At 32.9% G+C, this 23,497-nt stretch overlaps 1 protein-coding gene across 1 annotated transcript in view; it reads left to right on the forward strand.

Moving 5' to 3' along the window:
• LOC142326375 (ATP-binding cassette sub-family G member 4-like) overlaps positions 1-23,497 on the forward strand; it is a 115,966-nt gene that overhangs the window by 52,578 nt on the left and 39,891 nt on the right. The window contains exons 3-5 of the mRNA XM_075368832.1: positions 11,807-11,961; positions 13,693-13,810; positions 21,716-21,905. Of these exons, the coding sequence (XP_075224947.1) occupies positions 11,807-11,961; positions 13,693-13,810; positions 21,716-21,905 (463 nt within the window). The remainder of the gene's footprint in view (positions 1-11,806; positions 11,962-13,692; positions 13,811-21,715; positions 21,906-23,497) is intronic.

Consider the following 23,497-nt stretch of genomic DNA (forward strand, 5'->3'; position numbering starts at 1 on the left):
CAAGAATAGCCTACAATAGAATTATACTAAATTGATCGACAAAGATAATTTTATACATTTAAATTTATTCATCAATATACAGATATTTTTTGTTTAACTAATCAAAGGTTATTTATCATAAGACATTTTTAGAGTAATGCAGAATATAACTTCAGTTATTATGCAGCTAAATGTAAGATTTAAATAATATCTTATTACATTTCTTAAATGTCTCGTAATTAGAAAAAAAATTATATATTTAATTTTTTTATATTTCTTGGTTTAAAGTTGGTAAATTATTTTAAAATATTTTACCTGATTTTTTATTCGATAAACTATCAATTAGAGGATTTTTATTGATTCATGGTAATGTATAATTCAGAGTATTTGGAAAGTTGCTGTGCAGTAGACATTATAATTATGTAGTGCATTTTGTTCTTTAGGTATTAGGTTGGTTGCTCTGTGGGTTCGTTTGGCATTGCTCAATAATAAACCAATACATCAATTGTGTTGAATTGTGATTGAACATGCTTTATTTTGTTTCGTGGTAGTTCGTTTATAGGAATCAATAGTTGGGAGAAACATAATGGTTCTTTCAGTAGAGGACACATTTTTCTCATTGACATGTCTTTCGTGAAGGTGACATTTATTCTGATTTAGTGAACCACAGGTTTTCTAAAAGGTTTCCAAATACTTTTGTTCCACACTGCGATGCAGTTTAAATTGTTATCAAAACATTTCAGGCAACAGGCTCTATTGCAGATAGTAATAGAAGTAGAAGATCACCTAAACTAAATGAAAAGAAGCTACTTGATAACTGAGATGCTACGACCGAAAGTCCATCAAAGTCGATGCGAAAACTAGTACAGCAGCAAGATATTGGACTTGCTACCACACATATAAGTGTCAGAAAAGAATTGAAACTTTTTTCCTACAAAGTAATGTGCGTTTAAGAACTGAAACCCACAGAACATGCAAAAAAACTAAATTATTGTCAACAGTTTAAACATTTTATCGACCAGAATTGCATAGGTATCCTTGATATGATATATTTTACAGATGAAGTGTGGTTTCATCTGGAAGGGTTTATTAAGTCACAAAATATACAACTGTAATCGACAACTAACCTCCATAAATTATACGAACAATCTTTACACAAAGTGAAAACTGGAGTCTGGTGTATGTAGAATGTACATTATGAGTCCAATCTTTTTTTAAAATAGTTATTGTGCTGTTTTAACAAACTTCATTAGATGATTAACGAAAATGGAAGTCAATCACGGTCAGTTCCATCAATGACACCACAGCACACACAATGACTTTTTTATTAAATATCTTTGGTGAATGAATCATTTTGAAGGATTTGTGGCTTGCATGATCGCCCAATCTGACTTCCCTAGATTACTTTCTATGAGGGGCAGTGAAACTTACGAGACATTCCAGTACATGAGCTGATTAAAATGTTTGAAAATAAATTGAAACATATGTAGTTCTATTAATGTTGGATAAGGTCATTTTCAACACCTTTTATAAATCATTCAGATTATTGTAATATCCATTTCTATAAAATAATGAAATAACAATACAAAGTAATAATTAAGAAAGTCTCATCATTACACTTCCATAATTCCAGTGCCCGGCAACTTTACAAACTCACTGTATTATAGTATTATGTCAAACTGTACCCCTTCAACTTCATATCCTCAGCGTTCTGCTGTATATAAACATCTGATCTTTTAAAGTATCACGGGTTGGAAACTCATTTTTAGTCTGAAATTAAATGAATAATTATCTTAGAAATTTGCAGATCAAAGAAAATGAAATTAAATGGAAAAATTAAAATGGAATTAAAGAAAGTTCAAATAAATATGAATAACGGTATTTTACTTAATGTTTTTAACTTAATCGTATATAATATCTTTTTTATTAAAATATACATAAAATCAACAAGATTTTCCAGAGAAATCATTTTTTTTTCAACAGGGGTGCGTTCACTGATAATTGTCAAAAGCTAGGTGCATATTTTATTGAACACACGTCGTCATTACATAACGGGAAACTTAGTATGCATAAATATAACTTAAAAAACAAAACTTATAAAGAATGTATAAAATAAATCGGTTACAAAAGAAATATTTACAGTATGCACACTTTTTCTGTAAATACCCAACCAAGAAAAAAAGAAAGGGAACAATCTACCCGCATCCTGAGCCCGAAGGCAAGACACTCTCTGTATCTAGCACTGAGGGACTTTACCGGAGGTCATCTTCAATACTTCAGCAACAGACATCTTTTAGTCTCAAATGCCTCAGTCAGGATGCCACCGATGCGATGCCGCAAATAACATTTCCATCGGTGTACTACCGCTAACCTAATTAACTACGAGGGTTATTTTTTTTCAAGGTTCGATCGCTCATGAAATTAAAATCATAGTGAAAATAAAATATATTTTATTTGTAACAAGTAATTACATAGTTACGCTATTTCTCTACATAGTCGCCACGCCATTTAGACATTCATCGTAGCGTGGTACCAACTTTCCAATACCGTCATCATTGTACGAAGCCGCCTGTGTTTTCAGCCATGTTTCTACGCTTGTCTGCAGCTCGATGTCTGTGTCAAACTGTTGTCCTCCTAGCCAGCGTTTCATGTGAGCAAAGAGGTGAAAATCGGATGGAGCCAAGTCCGGGCTGTACGGTGGGTGATCAAATACTTCCCAACGAAAACGTTGACACTCGCTTCCTTCCCTGACCGCCTGCATCATAAACATCTGTACGTCCTGCTTTCAAGTTCCTGCACCATTGTCGCACTTTGCTGTTAATCATTGAAGTTTCACCGTACACATTACTTATTCGTCGATGAATTTCAGCTGCATTACACCCCTCAGCCTGAAGAAATTGAATTACCGCACGCACTTCACACTTGGCGGGAGATACTATTGTAGACACGGCGTGATTGACGGCCATACTAGAGACGCTGCGCAACACATATGCGCAAAAATTCATCCGATTTTTGCGCGGGTTTTTATTTCGCGACCGATCGGACCTTGAAAAAAAATAACCCTCGTACATTTCAACGGTCTTAAGCAAGACCGTACCGTTCGAGCTGAACTAGTCCTAGACCCTTTTCTTTGTTTTTAACAAAGAAAACACAAAACTTGAAGAACGGTAAAATAACAAACGCTAAAACTAATCTAAAGAAAGCAAACAAGAAAACAAAAACTCTAGCGATCGCTATCGCTAAAACTAACCAAAACAAAAGGAGAAACACAGAACGCTAAACAAAGTTAAATATAAAAATAAAAACGTCAACTGTCGATCATCAAACAACAAAACGTAAACATGCAGTAAACATACAAGTTAACGTAAACACAAAAAAAAGTAAAAACACAAACACAAACTAATAAACCCGAAAATATTAAATAGTCTTGAAAAACAATCTACCCTCAGAGGGACAGCCTCTGATGTGCAGGTGTAGTACTTCATTCTATCCAGGCTAAGTATTTAATTGTTGTATGATGTTGAAGAACCCAGCTTTACTTGTTACGAGCCTCAGCCATAAGCCGGGACTACATCTCCTTGAATGGAAATGCTTCCCGTAAAAGCTCAAAGGTAGAGTCCCCCATCATTAAGTTTCAGTAAAGAAACTGTCAGAAGAGCTACTTCCTTATCGGTAGAGGGAGCGGTAGCCTTCTCAGCTTTGCATCAGGAGCCGGTACGGTCGTTCCTGAAGCTCATCCTCCAGGAAAGAATGACTCAAACAAAAGGAATGGGGATATACAGATCGAGAGTTTCGTAGGACTGCGGAAGTTAAAGTTGTTTTCCTAGGATGAAAACTGTGCCTTACAGCACAGCCGAAGATTATTTCTGTAATTTATGTAGGTGGTGGTACCAATGAATTCTATCGGTAACATTTTTATTTTTTTTATATTTTTTATAAAGAAATGAGAAGTGCAGAAGATCGATCTGTTCTGAATTTATTTTGTAGGTACTTAAGTTATAGAAAAATATATGAATGTCGTACTTTGTGTGCTCTAATAATGGTAGCTAAACTTATGAGAAAGTTTGTCAAATTTTACCGGACAGATTTTTTCCTTCTTGATGTTTCTTCTGAGTGTACAACTTTGTATTACTAATCGTAGATTTAATGCAAAACTGTATTGTTTTGTTATAAATATGAATAAAACAAAATCTTTAAACTATAGCACATAGATTAGAGATTAGCATCATTATTGACCGACTATAACAGTTATTGTTTACGCTTCGATGTATAAGTTCAGAACTTAAATTGTCCGGTAATTTAATTAAAATTAAATTACCAAATTAACTGGTTGTTTTAAATGTACGTATTCAATCGATAACTCTGCATCCATAATAGCTACCCTGAACCTGAAAGTCTTTAAACCGAGTTCGGTAAACTATTCCGTTTTTAACAAAAACTATATTATTACATTAAACTGTTTGGAGACTGTTACTGAAAAAAAAAGTTCTGAAGGTGTTTTTGTAATTATTACAATAAGAGAAATAGCCGTAAAATGTCTTCCATTGCGATTAATTTTTTTAATATTTCTTCAACGTACTTTCTCATCTGTCAAAAAACGAGGAAAAGCATAATTACAATTCGACATCAGCCTGCTCTTTCTGAATAAATAAATAGTTACTTAACTTTACTGAAGCTCAAACCGTTACGTGTAGATCGTTTGTTTTAGTACGAATTATTAACTGATTGAAAATTCAGTCGATTCTAAACGATATGAATAAGTAAACACATTTTTACGGTAACGATAATTGAACGTTTAAAAATCACCGACTTAAAAAAATAAATAGTTAAATTACTGAAATTTTTTAAGACTCAACTTTTAAGTATTCAACTCTTGAACAAAACGAAAAGACTTCTTTATTTCTGAACATCAATGTAATTTATTTAGTCGAAGATGAAGAAGCTTGACCTCGATTCAGTAACTTCTCCTTTTTTCTCTCTCCCGCTCTAATTCTCTTTTCTATACTTAAATAAAAGGATTCCGCTTCAGTAGAAGGAATTCATTTAGGAACCTTCTTATAAAACTACGATTGCATTTAACGATGACGTTCAACAGTTTTGTTTTTCTGCTATAAACTATAAATATAAAATAAAAAATCCACACGCGCATTCGCTTCTTAATTAGTATCTTTATATATTAAATTTTTTCCCTATAATTTTTTTTTCTAAATAAGTAACTCGGTTAAACAAATTTTATAAAAGTTGTAAAAAAATTACGAATGCAATAAAAATGATATCGTATTAAAATCAAAATAATTTTATTTTTGAGCGTTATATTGAGGTACACAAAAATAACTTGTTTAGAACCAAAGTAACATAAAAGAATATATTATATTTAATTATGTATTTACAGTAAATAAATAATAATAAACTGGATTTTTGCTTAACTGACAGTGTAAGTTCATAAAATATGTAAAAAATTGATCCTTAGTAAAACGATCCCATAATACCTGGAAAATCTCAGCGAATGTTAATATCAAAAGTCCTCTTTAATAAACTGACTTCTACAATAATAAAAATTAATCAACATGTATCGGCGTTTAACGCGCGCCGCTCATATTTAAATAGCGGCTATCGATGATAGGAGGAGTCGACTTAAAATTTAATGTCATCGAATTAATAACTACAGTTTTATTTAAGCAGATCGTTCTTATTTTTATTAGTAGGAAACTTTAATCGTGATAATATCGTATATTACAAACGTATTTCAAAATTCATCTTTTAAGTTTGTGAAAGAAGAGTCCAGCCGATTAGCGCCTTCCAGATTAAAAAATTGATAATTGAAAACTCACGAAAGACTTTGACACCGACATCTATCCGATACCGTCTCTGTTTGTCGTTCTGTTACGTTCTAATTAACAAAATATCCTTGTCTGACGATCCATTAATGAAACAACTTAAAGTAATACTCATTAGATGAAGGAATCCGGCCGCCTATGTTACCCCGATCAACAAAGATGTACTAATTATGCAGAGACATCTAGATTGTTAAAGAAATCTAGTTTTAAAAATTCAAGCGATCTTTTTACAATCATGAGATATACACACATACACATACATGATATATATACACACACACACACATACAAAATTCTGTTATAAATCTCATTCCTTTGTGTCGCTTATGAGTTTTTTAGTGTACATGTTCAATGCAATTCTATCATTCCAAACTTAACAACAATCCTATTAGAATAGAAACTATAAATCCCACCGAGTTGTAAGTTACATTTTATTAATACGAAAAAACTGAAACGATACCGATTTAATTAACGGATCAAGATGTAATTTGGTGGTGAATTAAATTACTCGATTAATGAAATTACATGATTTTCATGCCATGCCCCTTTCTAAACAAATACCAAATCTAGTATCGTTAATTTAATAATTAAAAATTGACGTTAAAGTAAGCATTGAAAAATACGATTAATCTTGTGGGATTCGGCTCAAATTAACGTTATTAACTTCTCTTAGAAGATATTATCACTAAAGAACTTCGATAACAATATAGGTCTGAACGAAAATGAAGGTACGTATGAACATTACACGTATAGATAAGTAATCGGTCTCGCGTAATAAAGTAGTTTCTGTTTAATTCTTGCGTAGAGTTGATATATTTAGATTATCGTTTCGTGAAGTTCCTTTTACGGTAATGCTCACCTCTACGGAGGAACAGTAGCATCTTTGTCTTTCATCGGAAAGATTCAGGATAGGTCGCTTTTCATTTAGATATTTCGTACGCTAAAGAGAATTCACTCGTCACAAAAATATTGGATAACAGTAATCGAATATCGTGCTTCTAGATGTTTATAATTCTGTACGTAAATTAAGTATTCTTTTTAGTATTTTTTATAATATATTTAACTATTTTTATCAAATTCTATTTGTTACGTAACATTCTCTAACTCAAATCGTTCAGTTCAGTAATCCAAACTACCCTTTCACCGGTCACTACGGATTAACAAAGTTAAATGGTAATGTATTTTGTACTGCAATAGCCGATAATCATTGTTTATTCATATCGCCTATTCGAACCGTGTCGGTATATTATGCCGTTACTAATCGTATAAATTGCGTGACCGATCCCCATTTAACAAGGCAGGAGGTAACCGCCTAATTCGTGCGAAATGAGATAAAAATATATAAAGTTTCATACCTTGGTTACTTTTTTAAGGAAGAGGCTTATAATCGAATAGGCCGTGATTCTACCGCTCCGCCGATCTCCGTGACGAAGCGGTAGCAAATCAGCCTTTTATCTGGAGATTCTGGGTTCAGATCGCAGTTGAGCGTGGCATTTACATTTATAATGCGCGCAAATCATTACATCTGCAGCTAAATCGTGCACGGCAAGCCGGTAATAGTAACTGCATTTGTCTATACACTCACCCGGACCCGGCTACGGATAGTAACTGGAAAACTTGTTGGAGAAAACGTAACAATTTGTATACGGAAATAATAAAAAGCTTTTTTCTATTTGTGAAGACTTTTCAAGTAACGTAAAATCTTATGAAAAAAATTGCGTTCCTATTTTATTTTAGATCGGCATACATTAACGATTCAACGTTTGACTACCGTTTCGGTTATCGAATATAAAATGCTTCAATATTATGCAGAAACATTTAATCGCATTTCATTAGCAGCAGTAGTTTTTTTATCGATATTTTATTTAATTATTAAATAAAATATCGATAAAAAAATACAGTACCTTTTCTGTAATGAATTTTAAGCGTGCATGTACTTTTATGTTGCGTACAACGTATACGTTTATGTTGTTTTAACGTAAAAAGCTTGTTTTAAAAAAGTAGGAAGTAAACTTACCGACATGTAAAATAAATTTTTGGCTAAAAATAAAACTCTGTACATTTTAATAAAAGCCAACATTTGTCTCCAATTATAAGGTATAAATGTAAACTTTTAGCATCACCTACTTTTTTCCGTATTATTCATACGATTTTCAAAGGTCATATATTAACTTGATTAACATATGATACGTTTATTTATGAAAGATTTTCTGATGCTGTAGTGTAAAATAAAAATGTTAGCAAATAAATCTTTCATAAAGGATATGCTATGCCGCTTGTAACACGTAGTGTATGCTACGTGTGTCGTTATCACTGAAACGGTTAATTTTTAATGTAATAATTGTAAACCACATAACACTGTAACTATTACCTAATTATACGCATCGAGTAACAATAATTAAGTGTTTATTTCATCATAAAATTATATACAGAATGATATTTGAGTATGAAAACGGCTTCCATACTTAAGATATATTATTCAATATGGCGGACCCAAGACTGCCGACAACAATTTTAAACACACCATAAAGTAGTAACTTTTGTAACTATGTAGGTCCGCACTTGTTACCTACTAACATCCCTGGGTTTTGAAATACGAAGCCGTTTCCGTACTTTATTATCGTTCTTTATAAATTATTATATTTTATAGATTATTTTCAAGTATCATTCTGATGATAGATAAAAAAATTATGAAATTAGAATGAGTTTTGAAATTTAATGTGCTTTTGTTCAAGAATACTCTAGCAAAACCGTGGTTTTTTATTCTATTGGAAAAAATAGAGAATTTTCTTATTTAGGTAAAGGATGAAATAAATAACGCGTAATAAAAAAGTCTGCTGCTATCAAATTTAGATTTAAAAACTGAAAAGATAAACTTCCGAAATATTTACGTGGAGTATATGTATAGTGAAACACGGACGATATGAAAAACAGGAAGGAAAAAATGGAGGGTTTTGAAATATCAAGTTACAAGAATGATTTTTTGAAGACTTGATGAAATTTAAAATGAAGAGTTCTTAAGACAATTAAGGGAAACAATTTGTGACAAAATCTGGCAAAGAGACAATTATTGGTCTCTAGGTCGGTAGGGATTTATTGAGACATCTGGATGTCTGGGTTGTCTACATCTGGATGTAGGCAATTCGATAACAGGAGGGATATGAAGTAGAACGTAAGAAGAACTGTAGAGGAAGACTACAATTAGTATACAAGTGAAACAGACAGTAGAGTGTGTACATAATGAGGTTAAAAGATTAGTAGCAAACAGAAAGGAATGTAGAACGATATCAAATCGGTCAATTACCCGAGAAGTAAAAAAAATGATATTAAGTGTACGAGTAAAAAAAAAAACTAACTTGTTAATACAGTAAAAAAAAACTCACAGCACAGTTGTTCTGATGCATGGCTTACACACACAACTTAATTAAAAATATTTATCATTTTAATTAAATATAATATTTTTTCATTTATTTAATTCATTGATTCTAAGTAAAGCGCGCGCGCATTCCGTATTTCATTCGCGCGGGTGTGGCAGTACTAGCGGTGACAGTCGGCACCGACTAAACTAATGTAATTTCACAACTTACATAGAAAAAATTTCGCTTGTATGGTCGGCAGCCGTGGAGCTTTACGCAGCAGGTACGGTCAACCGGGCGATCGACATAGAGACCCGGCCAGACCGACTTACTTTTTTACGCTTTACATATTATTCATTTATTTAATTCTACCGCTCACCTGTGACGTCACAACATAGCAGCTGCCTACAACAGCTTTTTTTTGAAAGGGGTGCGAGTTTGAAAAATCTTTTTTTGCAAATATTGTTACTTTTTAATCGTTAACAAATGAGCTTAAGAATAACGAATGACCTCGATCAGTTCAGATATTGAGGGTGAACTTGCTCTACAGCCTCACCCCCTTGACCTTCTAAGTTGAAAATTTAACGGCATTAGTGCCCCATATATAGAAATAATCTGACCGAGTTTGGTCAAAATCGGTCTAGTAGTTCCGGAGATAAAATATGATTTAGAGGCCGACACCGATATACACACGCGTACATATGAAGATTAACATCTGATATTCTGGGTTCCTTAGGTGATAAAACGTCAAGATCCGGTGAAATCGCCATATGCCCAAATCGGACCGATTACAATACTTTCCCTTCTAGAGCTGCATCTTTGCTATAGCGTTATCTATATAGGAAAGTAAAATAAATGAATACGGATCGATTTGTTTTTTAAAAATGCTTTAAGGATACAATTTTAACAGTTAAGAATGTTTAATTTGACTGTAATATAATCAAAAACGTGTATTATATATCTGGTCGTTAGAATACGTAATCGACAAGGAAAATATAAATTTTATTGTTTTATTCTTAACTTTTATTAGCTTGTAATAAAATTTTAATCGTAAACTTCTTAAAAATAGTCATATTAAATGCGAGTTCAATTTTAATGTAGACTGTCGGTTGAATTATACTAACTTTAATCGCGGTAAAATTTGTGTAAATTTTATGTACTACTACAAATTACAGTACTTCATTCATTATCGATGGAAGGCCAGATGACAGCACGTTATTTTATTTTATGCAAACTTGGATATGCATTTAGATTTACTGGATGTCTAAAAGTACGATAAAAATATATCTTTATCGCACATTAACTTTCTTTTTTGAGCAGAGAATATCAATACAATTTTACAAGAACTACACAAATGTTTATAGAAATTCAGTTAACTTAAATTAACATTTTAATTTATTAATATAATAATTTTATAATTAATTATATTGCACAGTCATCGGTTAGGTCTCTATCAGGACGCCACCGATGCAAGTATCTCGGCAGATATACCCATCAGCTTATTTACACAACCTATTATCGCCTTCGTACGTACTCTTTCGACCACGACCACCTATAACTTACGCGTACAACCCTCAACTATCAAATTGACCGACTCGTGGAAGCGCGATCCCTGCGCCTTCCACTAATACCGAAGTTTCACACAAAAACTCTTTTGTTTTTAAGAAAACAAGTGTTGATTGTGACAACCACAATTTTGTCCTACAATTCAGTTTACTCAAGACATACAATAAACATTTAAAAGTAACAACAGTGTAAAGCCAACATTTTCTAACTACATCGTTGACAGAGATTCATCAATATTAAGCACAGCCTTGATATGCTACACCTCAGAAAAATGACCGTTTCTTAACACCCTTGAACATTATGAAATATGTAAAAGCAGTTAGCAATGATATGCTAAACGAACACACACTTTCATCCGCATTCTTAAATTGTTACTTAACAATCACCAGCTGAAATTTCAACTGACATGACTGTGAAAACAGCAAAACCGATCGTTAACGATGATCAAAAAAGGAACTGAAATTGTTATGAACTAAATTATTTTAAGATATTTTATTTTACCGTTTGGTACTTTTTTGTGTCATAAAAAAAAAATTTGAATTTCAAATTATCAATAAAGTAGTGAAAAAAAGTAAAGACCGTTTACAAAATATTGTTATTTATTGAAACGTGTTATTAATTTTCACTCCTGAATAAAAGTTAATTTTAATTGAAGAGTGATTACTTTTGTTTCGTTTTGGTTGCTCTGTTTTTTTAATTTTTTGGCTCAGGTTACTAATTTTTAATTTACCGCATGATAATTTTGGTATATTGAAGCTACAGAAATATATACGCTATATAGAAAGCCGTAATCTTAACAGTCTTTCTCGTGATATGTTTTTATTTTACATTCTTTATTTATTAATAATGTAAAATAAATAACAGAGAAGCTGAAAGCAATACGCATTGTACTGACTCCACCTATTCATACCATTTCATCTTGAGGTTATATTGTAATAAAATACTTTGATGTTAGTTAAACCATGTCTGTTTTGGCTGGTGTTTTTTATAGCGATTTTATTCACAATAAAACTATTCTTACTATGTTTTTAGAACTTAATTTCTTTTAATGTATTTTTTTTCTTTCAGAGTAATTGAACTGTTTCATATATCTGGGGCTCAAAATTCATTGGGAAGTAAAGATAGTATTTCAATATGTCCTCTAAAACATCTTCCAAAACGGCCTGCAGTCGACATAGAATTTTCTGATGTAAATTATTCCGTTTACGATGGAAGAATAAAAGGTAATAATTAGTATTTTAAAAAGTAATTTTGATTCTATTTATTTAAAGCTCATTTTTGTTTGTAAAAAAGTAGCTTTAAATATGCAAGGAGTTTACTTTCAGATGACCTCTTCGGAAATGTGATGCAGTTCCTTCCTTAAGGTACCGATTGTCTTAAAGCAGTTAGTAAACCCGAACTAAATCTAGGTTTCTTACTGTGATTTAAATAAATATTACATTTTACTGCTTTAACATTTTTTTATAAAAGTCAAACGTACATTTAATTATTCTCATCTACTAGAAGACGCATTAAGAAATTATTTTTTATACAACCTGATAACCAAAGAGTAGAAATGATCCCAAAGAATAAAATAACAGTAGACTGCTGAATGATGTGCGTGTAAAATAATATAATGATTGTTAGAATATATGTAATCCGATTAAAAATAAAAATAATATTGAAGAGATAGAACGACTTAAATTTATGTCAGTTTTGTACTGAATATAATTTAAAGCAATACATTAAGGTGTTTTATCAAACGATTCGATTAACGAATTTTATCATCGAGTCATCGAGTACTCAAAAGTATTATTGTGAGTAGTACAATAAATGAAAAAGGGAAACTAGAAATAAGAACGGGCACCTACCTTACTCAGAGAGCACTTTAATCACTAATTCAGCTTTTAAGGCATATAGGGGTCACAACTTCATCAACCTCCAATAAAAAGAAAGAAGTAAAAGTGTTACGGGAAAGGAAGAAGAAAATCATTGATTATAAAGGGGGCTACTTCTACGGAAGCTCATCGAGCTATACTATTTATGAGATTTTTAATAAATATTTTTCCATTTTTTTGAAAGTTAAAGATTTTTCAATTTTTTACAACTTATAAATTTGTTACAAAGTTACATTTGTATATAAAAATAATAATAGTTATACTTGTGAATAATTATGTATTTTATACAAATTAAATAAAAAAATTAAAATATTTAAGTCAAATATTCAGTAATTTTATTTTAATTTTGTTTGTATATTAATGTAAAAATCATAATAAAATCGACTTTAAATTGATATTACATTTAAAACTATAAATCATCAATATGTGAGTAAACGTTATATCTAAATCCTCTATTTTTTTTCCTGAATTATCTTTTCATCTGGTAATTTAAAAGAGTATTTCTTTTGATGATCCTTTTTCAACGAACATGTCTGTTCACACTGTGCTTCACCATAAGCTGTGTTTCACCACCGCGCTAACACAGTGGCAACACAGCATGGCGAACCACCGTGCTTCACTTCAGTGGCTGTTATCTGCAATCAATTTTTTTTTGGTTTAGTGAAAACTATTAAAGCAATTCTAAAAATCTTATTTTATTCTATATATATATATTTATATAAATATATATATATACACATATTTTGGAGATATATATGTGTGTGTGTGTATAAAAACATGTAAAATAGATTTATAGAAAATAAGATTTTTAGAATTTTTTCTAAAAAATGTTTATCATACTGAAAGCTAAATATCTATATAGAAACCCAAATTATCAACCTATGCTACAAATAAGGAAACATAATTTCATAATACATAACCTTACATCTGTATGGACATACTCGGTTAAATTCATTGTAAATTTTTACCTTTTTTTATTATTCTATTAGGAAGAATTTATTCTATTAATAATAATTCATGAAACTAATCTAATTTATGTAAATTTAATTATTAAATCGTTATCTCTTTGTTGTTTAGGAAACAAAACGATATTACGTAATTTAAAAGGGAAATTCAAATCTGGTGAACTTGTCGGTATTATGGGGCCTTCAGGTGCAGGAAAGAGTACACTCATGGATGTTTTAGCCGGATACAAGTAAATACGATCGATTATGTTATTTTATTTCTAGTTATTCTTAATAAAATAATCTATAATATATATTTTTACGTTTTTTTATATCGATTAATTTTTCAGCACCATTTCATTCAGGAATAATTTAAATTATATTAAAAATTGTTAAATTATACATTTAAATTCTATTAATTTACCAAGTACAGAAAATTGAGATTAGATGACTGTACCCGAGAAAGTGTCTCCAACACGAACACGGAACGTTCGGTAATTTAAGAAACCCCGAATAAAAGCAAGCATATTGCCCTTGACTCCCCATTCTTTGAGGGCGTTTAGAATGCCATGTTGCCAGGCCGTATCGTACGCCATTCTGATATCAAAGAAGATAGCGACGAGGCGCTGGCGAAGAAGGAAAGCGTTTTGAATAGCTGTTTCCAATTATACTAATTTGTCAACGGAAGATCGTCCTTGTCGGAAACCACACTGTTCTGAAGCCTGCGGTTCACCATTCTCTCTTATCACTTTGCATAAAACGCTTGTCAAGAAGATAGGGCGGTAGCTTGAGGGGTTTTCTTCGTCTTTACCAGGTTTAAGTACCGGTACGACAATGGCTTCTGACCACCGGGTGGGAAGACTTGTTCGGCCAATAAACCATTATATATGTTCAGTAGATATAGCGCCGAATTAGGAAGGTGTGACAGCATAGAGGCGAATGTTGTCAGGTCCAGGGGAAGTGTCACGTGAGTTTTTAAGTGCGTGTGACAACTCATTGAATACGAATAGGGCGTTTAATTCGCCAATCGTATCACTAATGTTTAACGATAATACTTCCATCTGCATCTTGTACCCATGAAACTCATTATTATATGATGAAGTGAGAGACACTGAGTGGAAGAATTTGCTAAGATATTTGCCACTGAAGAAGATGAAGAAAGGAGTTCTCCTTCATGAATAAGACCGAGAATAGATTGTTTCGGTGATCTGCAAATTGCACGGATCTTTTTCCACGAAGCGGGAGTAGTGCGTGAGATAGTGTTCACGTATTTCGTCCATGCCTTCCTCTTAGCGTCCAAGTATACTCGAAAGCATACCGCTTTAGCTGTGCGGTATAAATTTAGATGTTCAGTTGTAGGCCTGCGTTTAAATTTGCGTACTGCCTGCCGTCGGTTACTAATAGCATTTTGGTAATCATCATTCCACCGTGGAACGGAAGGACGTCTAGGTTTACCCGATGTTTGTAGGATATATCTGTCAGCATTTTCAAGTATCATGGACGTAAAAGAGGAAAGTTGATTAAGGATGTCTGCGTCATCGTCATACTGATGGGAAGGCTTTATCATAATCGTTCCGCGTTTTCAACAATCCATCTCCGTGGCCTTTTTTCCCACCTCGCGGTCGACACCAAAAGCAATAATTAATTTGTGATCACTGCCGTGAAAGTCATCACAAACAGACCGATTAAGATGAGGGAGTAAACTCGGTGAGCGTACGGAGAGGTCGATGTTGGACAATGTACCAGATGATAAGGACATGCATGTGTGTGACCCATCATTCATTAGACAAAGGTCCAAGTTTTGTTTACTCTTATTATATTTCCTCGAGAGGAGCAGAAAGATGAGCATCAGTAAATACGGTAGGCATTGAAGTCTCCTACTATTAACGACGGCGATGGGATTTGCGCAAGAAGATTTGACATTTCTAGAGAATTGAACTCAAGAGTTTGGTGACAGATACAAATTGCAGATATGCAATTTGAAGGGAATGGAGACCTTCACAGCAACAGAAGGAATAAGGGTGGCTAGTGGAATCCTTGTAGCCGACACTTTCTTCATGAAAATAGCAATTCCACCACTCTCTCTAGTGTCTACTAGACAGTCGTATCTCTCACTAGAATTGCCTCTGAATGTTAGTTACTGTATCCTGTTGTAGAAGATGTGTTTCTTGGCAACACATGATTAGTGGTTCATGTGCGCGCGCCAACACTCTAATATCCTCAATGCGGGACCGAAGACCTCTAAAGTTCCACTGAATAATGTTCATAAGTGAAGGTAGTTATAAATAATTTCAGGAAAATATAAAAGTTAGTTGTATGCGATTCGGTTTTTCTTTTTCAAATTTTAGGAAACTCCGATGCCCTGGGATCGGGCGGTTTCTCTACCATATCCTCCAGTAAACGTGGTGTTGGAGGGGGAGATTTTTAAAAATGGGACCTTGCACACATCCCAGGGGTGGTGGTTGTATGAGCTCCTTTAATAGGAAGCTTATTTGGTATTTTACCACCAGCGGTATTTACCCCTGTCCGAGGTTTTAAAGGTAAACTTCAGGGACAGGAGCTTTCAGAGGGATTGCACTGTTGGTTTCACTGGTCGTAATTATCGACTTTTTATTCATCTTAGTAAACTCTGAAATAGTGGCTGTAAGTGATGAAATTTGATCAGATAACATCTGAAAGTTTTTTGGCCCGCTGCAGGATTCGCATTGTTGGTTACCTGCTCTTATTGGTGCTAAATGTTGCGACGGCGAAAGAAAAAATATCAGGTTTAAAAAAGTTATATTAGTTTATTAATTTTTTATATTTTCTTCGTGCAGCTGGAAATGATAGTTTTTGTTCCGTACAGATTCTGAGAATTGCCTTCTCGAGAACGAGCTGTATGTGAACCACTGCAGTTAGCACATTTTTCATCTTCTTGGCCTTTCTTTGCACATTGTGCACAGATCTCTGTTTTCGAGCAAGATGTTGGAGTGTGACCATACCCTTGACATTTAAAACATCGTCGTTAGTTGGGAATGAAAGGTCGTGCACGAACTGAAAGATAATGAATTTTTATTTTTAAAGGTCAGTACAAGAGAAGGTATGGGTTCTTCCATTCCGCTCTGCCTTTCCGTTATTCGCTTCAGTTCTACATCTTGGGGACGAAGCTCACTAGCTAGCTATTTCAGTGAAATTCATATCCAAAAGATCTCGGCAAAAAATTACCCCCCCCCCCCCCGTCGGGTTGTATTTAGGGTTTTACGGCATTCTGCACTTATATTTATACCACCCATATTAGTCAGACGTAACAGAGATCGACTCTGCTCGTCATTATGTGTTTCGATCAGAATCAATCCGACTCGTAACTTCTTAATGTTCTTTGGGGAACCACCTAAACCCGTTACTACTTTGTTAATTAGGAAAGGCGAGACTTTATGAAGGGAGCCGCCCTCCTGACTATTTCTAAGAACTACAAATCTGATGTTCTTGCATTGCAGACTTGATTTGTCACCATTTAAATTAACACTGTGTTCTGGACTGTTATCCTCGTCAGACAACGCCGAGCGATGTCTTTTCACTAGACTGTTTTTTTCAGATAGACCACCAACCATCATAGGATTTTTTTGTACACTTTGAATTTTGTTCCCACGAGTACCGTAAACTCTACATGTGGTAGAGAGTTCAAAGTCGAATGACGTCGCAGGTCGATATAGAGATATTGCCTCGGGCAAATGACGTCAGAAGTGTATTGGATCGAAGCGGTCGATCTATTTAGACGTGATCGATGGGTCCGATGGAAGCGCAATTCGATGCCATATGACGTCACGAGGTGTGATGGGCTAAGGCCGGGGTCCGGTGGTTTCATTGAATTGATGTTGGGAAGAAGCGAAATATTCATTTTATATTTATTTTTACTTTCTGGGGTCGTGAAGCTAAAAAGATTGAGAATCATTGACCTAAACGGATCGACTGCACCGACGCATCCCCAACTTCTGACGTCACACGCCCGAGGCAACATTTATTCACCAACCTGTAGCTTCATATGACCTTGAACTGCGCATGAACCTCCGTATATTATCTACTGTAACAGCTTCTAATTGTGAATTATATTGTAGTAATTTTTTATATCCATTATTTCATGTGTTTGTATTTAAATAACTAATATCCACTTTAAACACTTCTATTTTTTATCTAATAATTATTTTTTATATTTATAATTTATTTTATACTGAAATGGTCTGTATAATGTATTTTTAAGTACCTGTCAGAATTCATTTAAATATTTTTTATTTAAATAATTATTGTTTCTTTTGTGGTAATAATGATTATTTCAAAAATTAAGGAAGTAAAATATTTTTTTTAAATTTAGCCCAATGATTTTCAATTAAAAACTGATCACTGAACCATTAGCGGCACTGATCCAGGAGACTGGGTTTTATTATTGATACATATTTTTGACAGACATTATTTTTCTTCTGTGTTATAAAAATTGTGCACTTACTAACTTTTTAATCACTATACAGAGTAATTCATGAAGTCTTGTCCCTACACCTGGAGATCATTATTAGGGGTATTTGAATCAAACAGTACGCCTGGAAATTTTACTTATTTCTTTCAGTTAAGGGCTAGTGAGGATTTTCTACTCCATTTCTGCTCCAAAGGTTAATTAATACTAATTCTTGGGAAACAAATTACGAAGGCAAAGTCTGTGGTTTATATATAACTTTTACCTAAAAAATTAAAAAAATTATTATAAGCTCAAAAAAATTATAGTAAAAAACCTTTTGGTTTGAAGCAAATTAATTTTGTTAAATTGCCAAAACATATTATGAAAAGATTTTTAGATAATTTAATTCTGAAAAAACCTTATATAATCAGTCAATCATAAAAAATACAAGTTTAAGAAATATGTAAAACAAGGAAAACACATGGCATGCTTGAAAATTATGATTCAAACCAAACCAAAACCCAACATTACTATTGAATAAACTTTACTAAACGTATGATTGATTTACCTTATACTGTTTAAACTAAATTCTCTGACTGTCTATGTAAAACCCATTGTAACAACAACACTACAGTACACACATAATTATTCTAAGTATAGTTTGTTCAAAAAGTAACACGCTTATTATACAATAGTACAACAATATTTAATATCAATTACCTTTAGGTAGTTACTGGAAATTGTCTCCTTGAACATCCAATTATATCTTCAAGCGTTTCTTCTTGTTCTTGAAGACTCTCACAAGTTGTTCATGTGGAAAGTTCTAGATGAAATCAGGAATAGCAGTTTGAAGTTCCTGGAGGCTGTAGGGGTTACCTCGATAAACATTACTTTTTGCAAAACCCCAGCAGTATAAATCTGCTGGGATAAGTCTGAAGAATAAGATGGTCACAGGCCATTAGAAATGATTCCATCTATGAAAACCTCTTGCAGTAATTTCATGCACTGTCTGCACAGTTACGCCCTTGTTTAATCCAAACATTATTAATTTCATCCTTGGTTAGCAGTCCCATGAACCGTTGAATGATTTTACAATAATAACCTGAATTTATAGTTTCTGTGAAGAAAATTAAGCCAATTATTCTTCTCCTCTCTTTTTTCTGTTTCACCTCTGGAACCTCCGTAAGGTATTACTTCAGAGGATGAATATAAATGAAGTGTAGTCTTGAACAGTCTCAGGTGGACCATTCCTGAGATGTGTGGTTAATTGAAACCCAACACCAGTATCCATGATCTAGTAGTCAAATTTGTATAAAAGTAACTGCCTTTACTAGGAATTGAACCTTAGAACTCTCAACTTTGAAATCTGCTGATTTGTGATTGACGAGTTAATCATTAGACCAGCCAAGTGGGCTAATTATTCTTCTCCTGGACATTGCAATCCACACGCCTAACATTTTGGTCATGTAGAGGATTTCTTATACAGAATGTGGGTTTTTGGCAGACGATAAACACGAGTTCAACACTTGCACATACCCTGATAAACAGAATCATGTCTCATCAATATAGAAAACATAGTCAAAAATATTATCAGAATTATCCACTAGAAACTGTTACCACTCACAGTTTGCTTTTCATCACTTTGCTTTCCACTGTCTGTAGCCAATAAATTTTGCACTGCTTTCACTTTACATGGAAATGATTCTTACGAACTGTCTTGTGTGCAATTGTTTTTATTGTTGGACTAATTTTTGTATGACTTGACAGGACTATGTCACATATCAATGAATATGTCTTGCAGTTTTTCTTCATCATTAACTAATGGTTTACTGCTTTGCTCATAGTCCTTTACCAAATCCTGTCTCCCTAATTACATGATTATATCTCTTGCACTATGTCAATTAGAAACCGGTGTACCTGGAAACAAAAAACAGGTCTTTCACTGTGAATCACGGAAAGACATGCTCTCAATTACTCAGAGGCGATGAACATACTATTAACAACAAAGTACTAACACATCTTCTCATCACAAGGTAACAGGCATCACCAATCTGCGGAAACAAACTGCACGTAATGCAAAATTCTATATCTATACTTTAGCAGAAAATATTACTAGCAGCGCACAGAGAATACAAGATGACGCTGTGGTTCAATTATTCTTAAATAAGTGCAAATGCTTGCAAATACTGGTAATATTATTTTCTTACATCTTGATTGACCTTACTGATAGTAATTTATCAATATTAAATATTAAGTAAATTTAATAAAATATGTATAGTACAGTAATTACTTGAATTTTTGTTTCAAATGTATCCCAAGAATGTGCTCCTAGGGTTGAGGTAAAATTTCATGACTCACGCACATGTTGTATAATAAGTGTTATCAATTTTATTAAAAAGCTTTTTAAAAAATTGACTACAATATAATTTTCTAAGAATTTTATAAGTTTCATTTAAAAAAAATTACTGTAGTGTTTATGTCATGGATATCAAACTAAATTCAAACTTACTTACTGTTCAGTGTTGTAGCCCATGAAAGACCTTGGCCTCTTGCCCTACACTCAAACATCCCAGTCCTTAGCTATCATCCACAGTCTCTTATTCTTATAGTAATTTCCTTACTCCCATCTTTCTCAAATCATCTATCTCCCTCTCGAGCTTCCTCTCCTTCTTACATTTGGTTTTTCACTAAAAACTTTTCTTCATGTTCTATCCTCCTGTATTCTTAGGACATGTCAGACTCATTTAATTGTTCCTTGCTTCACCAGATATTCTAATATCTGAAGGATAAAGTTGTATTGCAGGAAAATGACTTGATAGATTCAGAACTTTCTAATACCTGTGTTCTCATATACCAGATGACAGAGTAATGGAATGGAAAATTATACAGTATAAGCCTATGGAAAGAACTGGAATGAGGGTTTGGTATGTAACACAAGCATCTGGTATTAGGAAAATACAAATAGTGGTTATAATGTTTGACTGAAACCTGGTTTGTTTATGTTGTGCCTTCTTCTGATCTTCCTTGGTGTTTTAACCACACCTTTTTTCTCTGGAGTATCCTAAACATTTGGCCTCTTATTCTGATTAAGCTACTATTTTTTTAATCTAACCTCATTTCATTTTTCTCTTCAGTTTTCACCTTTTACGACCACTTTTACCAGCATTTCAAATACCTCTAGTCCTTCTTTCACTTTTTTTCTTAATGTCTATATTGCATCAGTTCAGAAGTACAGTGTACATGTAAAATTATGTACTTTATGCAAAAAATATAATGTATTAAAAGGTTAATAGGTTAAAGGTTAAGTGATTTAATCGTATCTTCTTTTTGATTACATTTGCAGTACTATTAAATGCTATTTAATATAAAGAATCTTCTTCAGCTGACATCAATTCTTGCTTCTTAATTAATTCTTAGTTTGGCATATGATGCCTTTATTACATGGTTATTATTGTTATTCAGTTATGGAAGAATCTATTCTTAAAATGACCTACATTTAATAATACTGGGTAAAAATTTCTTATTGATATTTATCTTGCTACTATCTTATCAGGATGTATTTAAATTGGGAAACAAAATTACACTCCCAAAACCATGTGGAGGAAATTTGAATAATTAGATAATTCCAAGAAACTTTTGTAGCATAATATTGTTCTAGTTACTTTAACAACTATTTAACATATGTAATTAAAACATGTTTAATAAACAATCTGACATTGTTCTTTCTTAGAACTAGTGGCCTAACTGGAACAGTGATGATCAATAAAAAAATACGTAACTTAAGACCATTCCGTAAAATTTCGTGTTACATAATGCAAGCCGGTCAATTACTGCCACAACTCTCAGTTTTTGAAGCGATGACTGTTGCTGCAAACTTAAAGCTGGGAAAGTCAATATCAACCAAACAAAAAAAACTTGTGGTAAGTTTTAATATCCAAATATTTTCATTATTTGATTATTTAAAAATAGTTTTATTCTAAAATTAAATCTAAGTTAACCCATATACAGCTGAAGTTGAAATAAAACAACATAATTTGTTTTGCATTATTACATAATATTTGTTTACTGTTTTAATAACAATTATAATAAATATTATTATAATAATTATAAAAAAAAAACATTTTTGTTGGTAATAAGTATTTTATGTTATTGTTCACTAAGTTTAATAATTTTTTTGCTTCTTCTGAGATGACCTATACATAATTAATGTATGAATAAACTTCAATGTACAATATTATTTTAACTGATTATCACGTACTCAAAAAGAGAGATAGTTTTTCTACGTAAACTTATCTTATCATCAATTATTTATTACATCTATATTTAGACTGAAAAAAATTAATTTTGCGTTTTCGCAATTTCAGCAGCAATGAATATTATTAAGGAAAGCCATGAACCACCAGCAGTATGGAGATATAAAAAGAAATTTACATTTGGCTGACAATATGTTAAATACTACAAACAAGTTTTCTAAAGAGCAGCCTTCTTCTGAATAAAAACTTTGGCAAATACAGTGTTTTTGTTCAACATAATATTTGGATGTTTAATATGCAATCCATGTGAGGAAGGTTGTGTTTATGTAGGCTCTGATAATTTGTTTTACAAAAAACATTATTCAATAGCAACTTTATAATTTTAATAATTAGTGATTACTAGGGTTAGATTTCATTGGTTTTGTTTTTGTTCAGAGTTTTTATTGTACCATTACTTATTTTCATTTACCTAACTGCATAGGCTGCCAGCCTCCGTGGTGCAAGTGGTAGTGTCTCGTCCTTTCATTCAGAGGTCCCGGGTTCGAATCCCAGTCAGGCATGGCATTTTCACATGCTACAAAAATTGTCATTCATCTCATCCTCGGAAGTAAATACCTAACAGTGGCCCCAGAGGTTAAGAAAAGGTAGCCTAACAGTCTTTCTAGGTTACCTTGGTGGGTGGTTTGACTTCTTTAAAACCAATCTCCGGGTGCAATTACAGTTTCTTCTGTTGTTTTGATGTTGGTTATATTATTTTGTGGTCTGTTCAGTTTCTGACATTTATTTATTTTTAATTTTATCTTAATTAGTGTTTTAGTGGTTGTTGTCATTGGCAACCACCTGGTTTAGGTGCAAGTGACTTGCTACTGGCCGATTGTTTTTCATTGGTCTATAAACAAGCATGTTATTGGTCAGTTAACATTTATATTAAAACATTTATTTATGTTAAACATAACATTTATATTTATATTTTCTTAGTTGAGTTTTTTTTTTAGTGTTAAGTGTAAATGTCAGATACTGTGGGAAAGAGGGCTGGTAGGCCCAGGCATGGTAATCTTCCTCAGCCTATTGCAGAGGTGGGGCTCAGCTACTCCTGTGCCTCTTCTGGAGAGGATGAGTCTAGACCAGGGATCTCAGGAACCTCTCAGACTGGTGGAGTATGAATAATATTAATGAATTGAACGTGGCGGCTGGGAAGGTCACAGGATCAGTTGCATTAGTCTTTGAGGAAAAGTAAGGGAAATTGATGCAATTCCTTG

This window comes from Lycorma delicatula, chromosome 6, assembly GCF_047948215.1.
Source record: "Lycorma delicatula isolate Av1 chromosome 6, ASM4794821v1, whole genome shotgun sequence".
Lineage (NCBI taxonomy): Eukaryota > Metazoa > Arthropoda > Insecta > Hemiptera > Fulgoridae > Lycorma > Lycorma delicatula.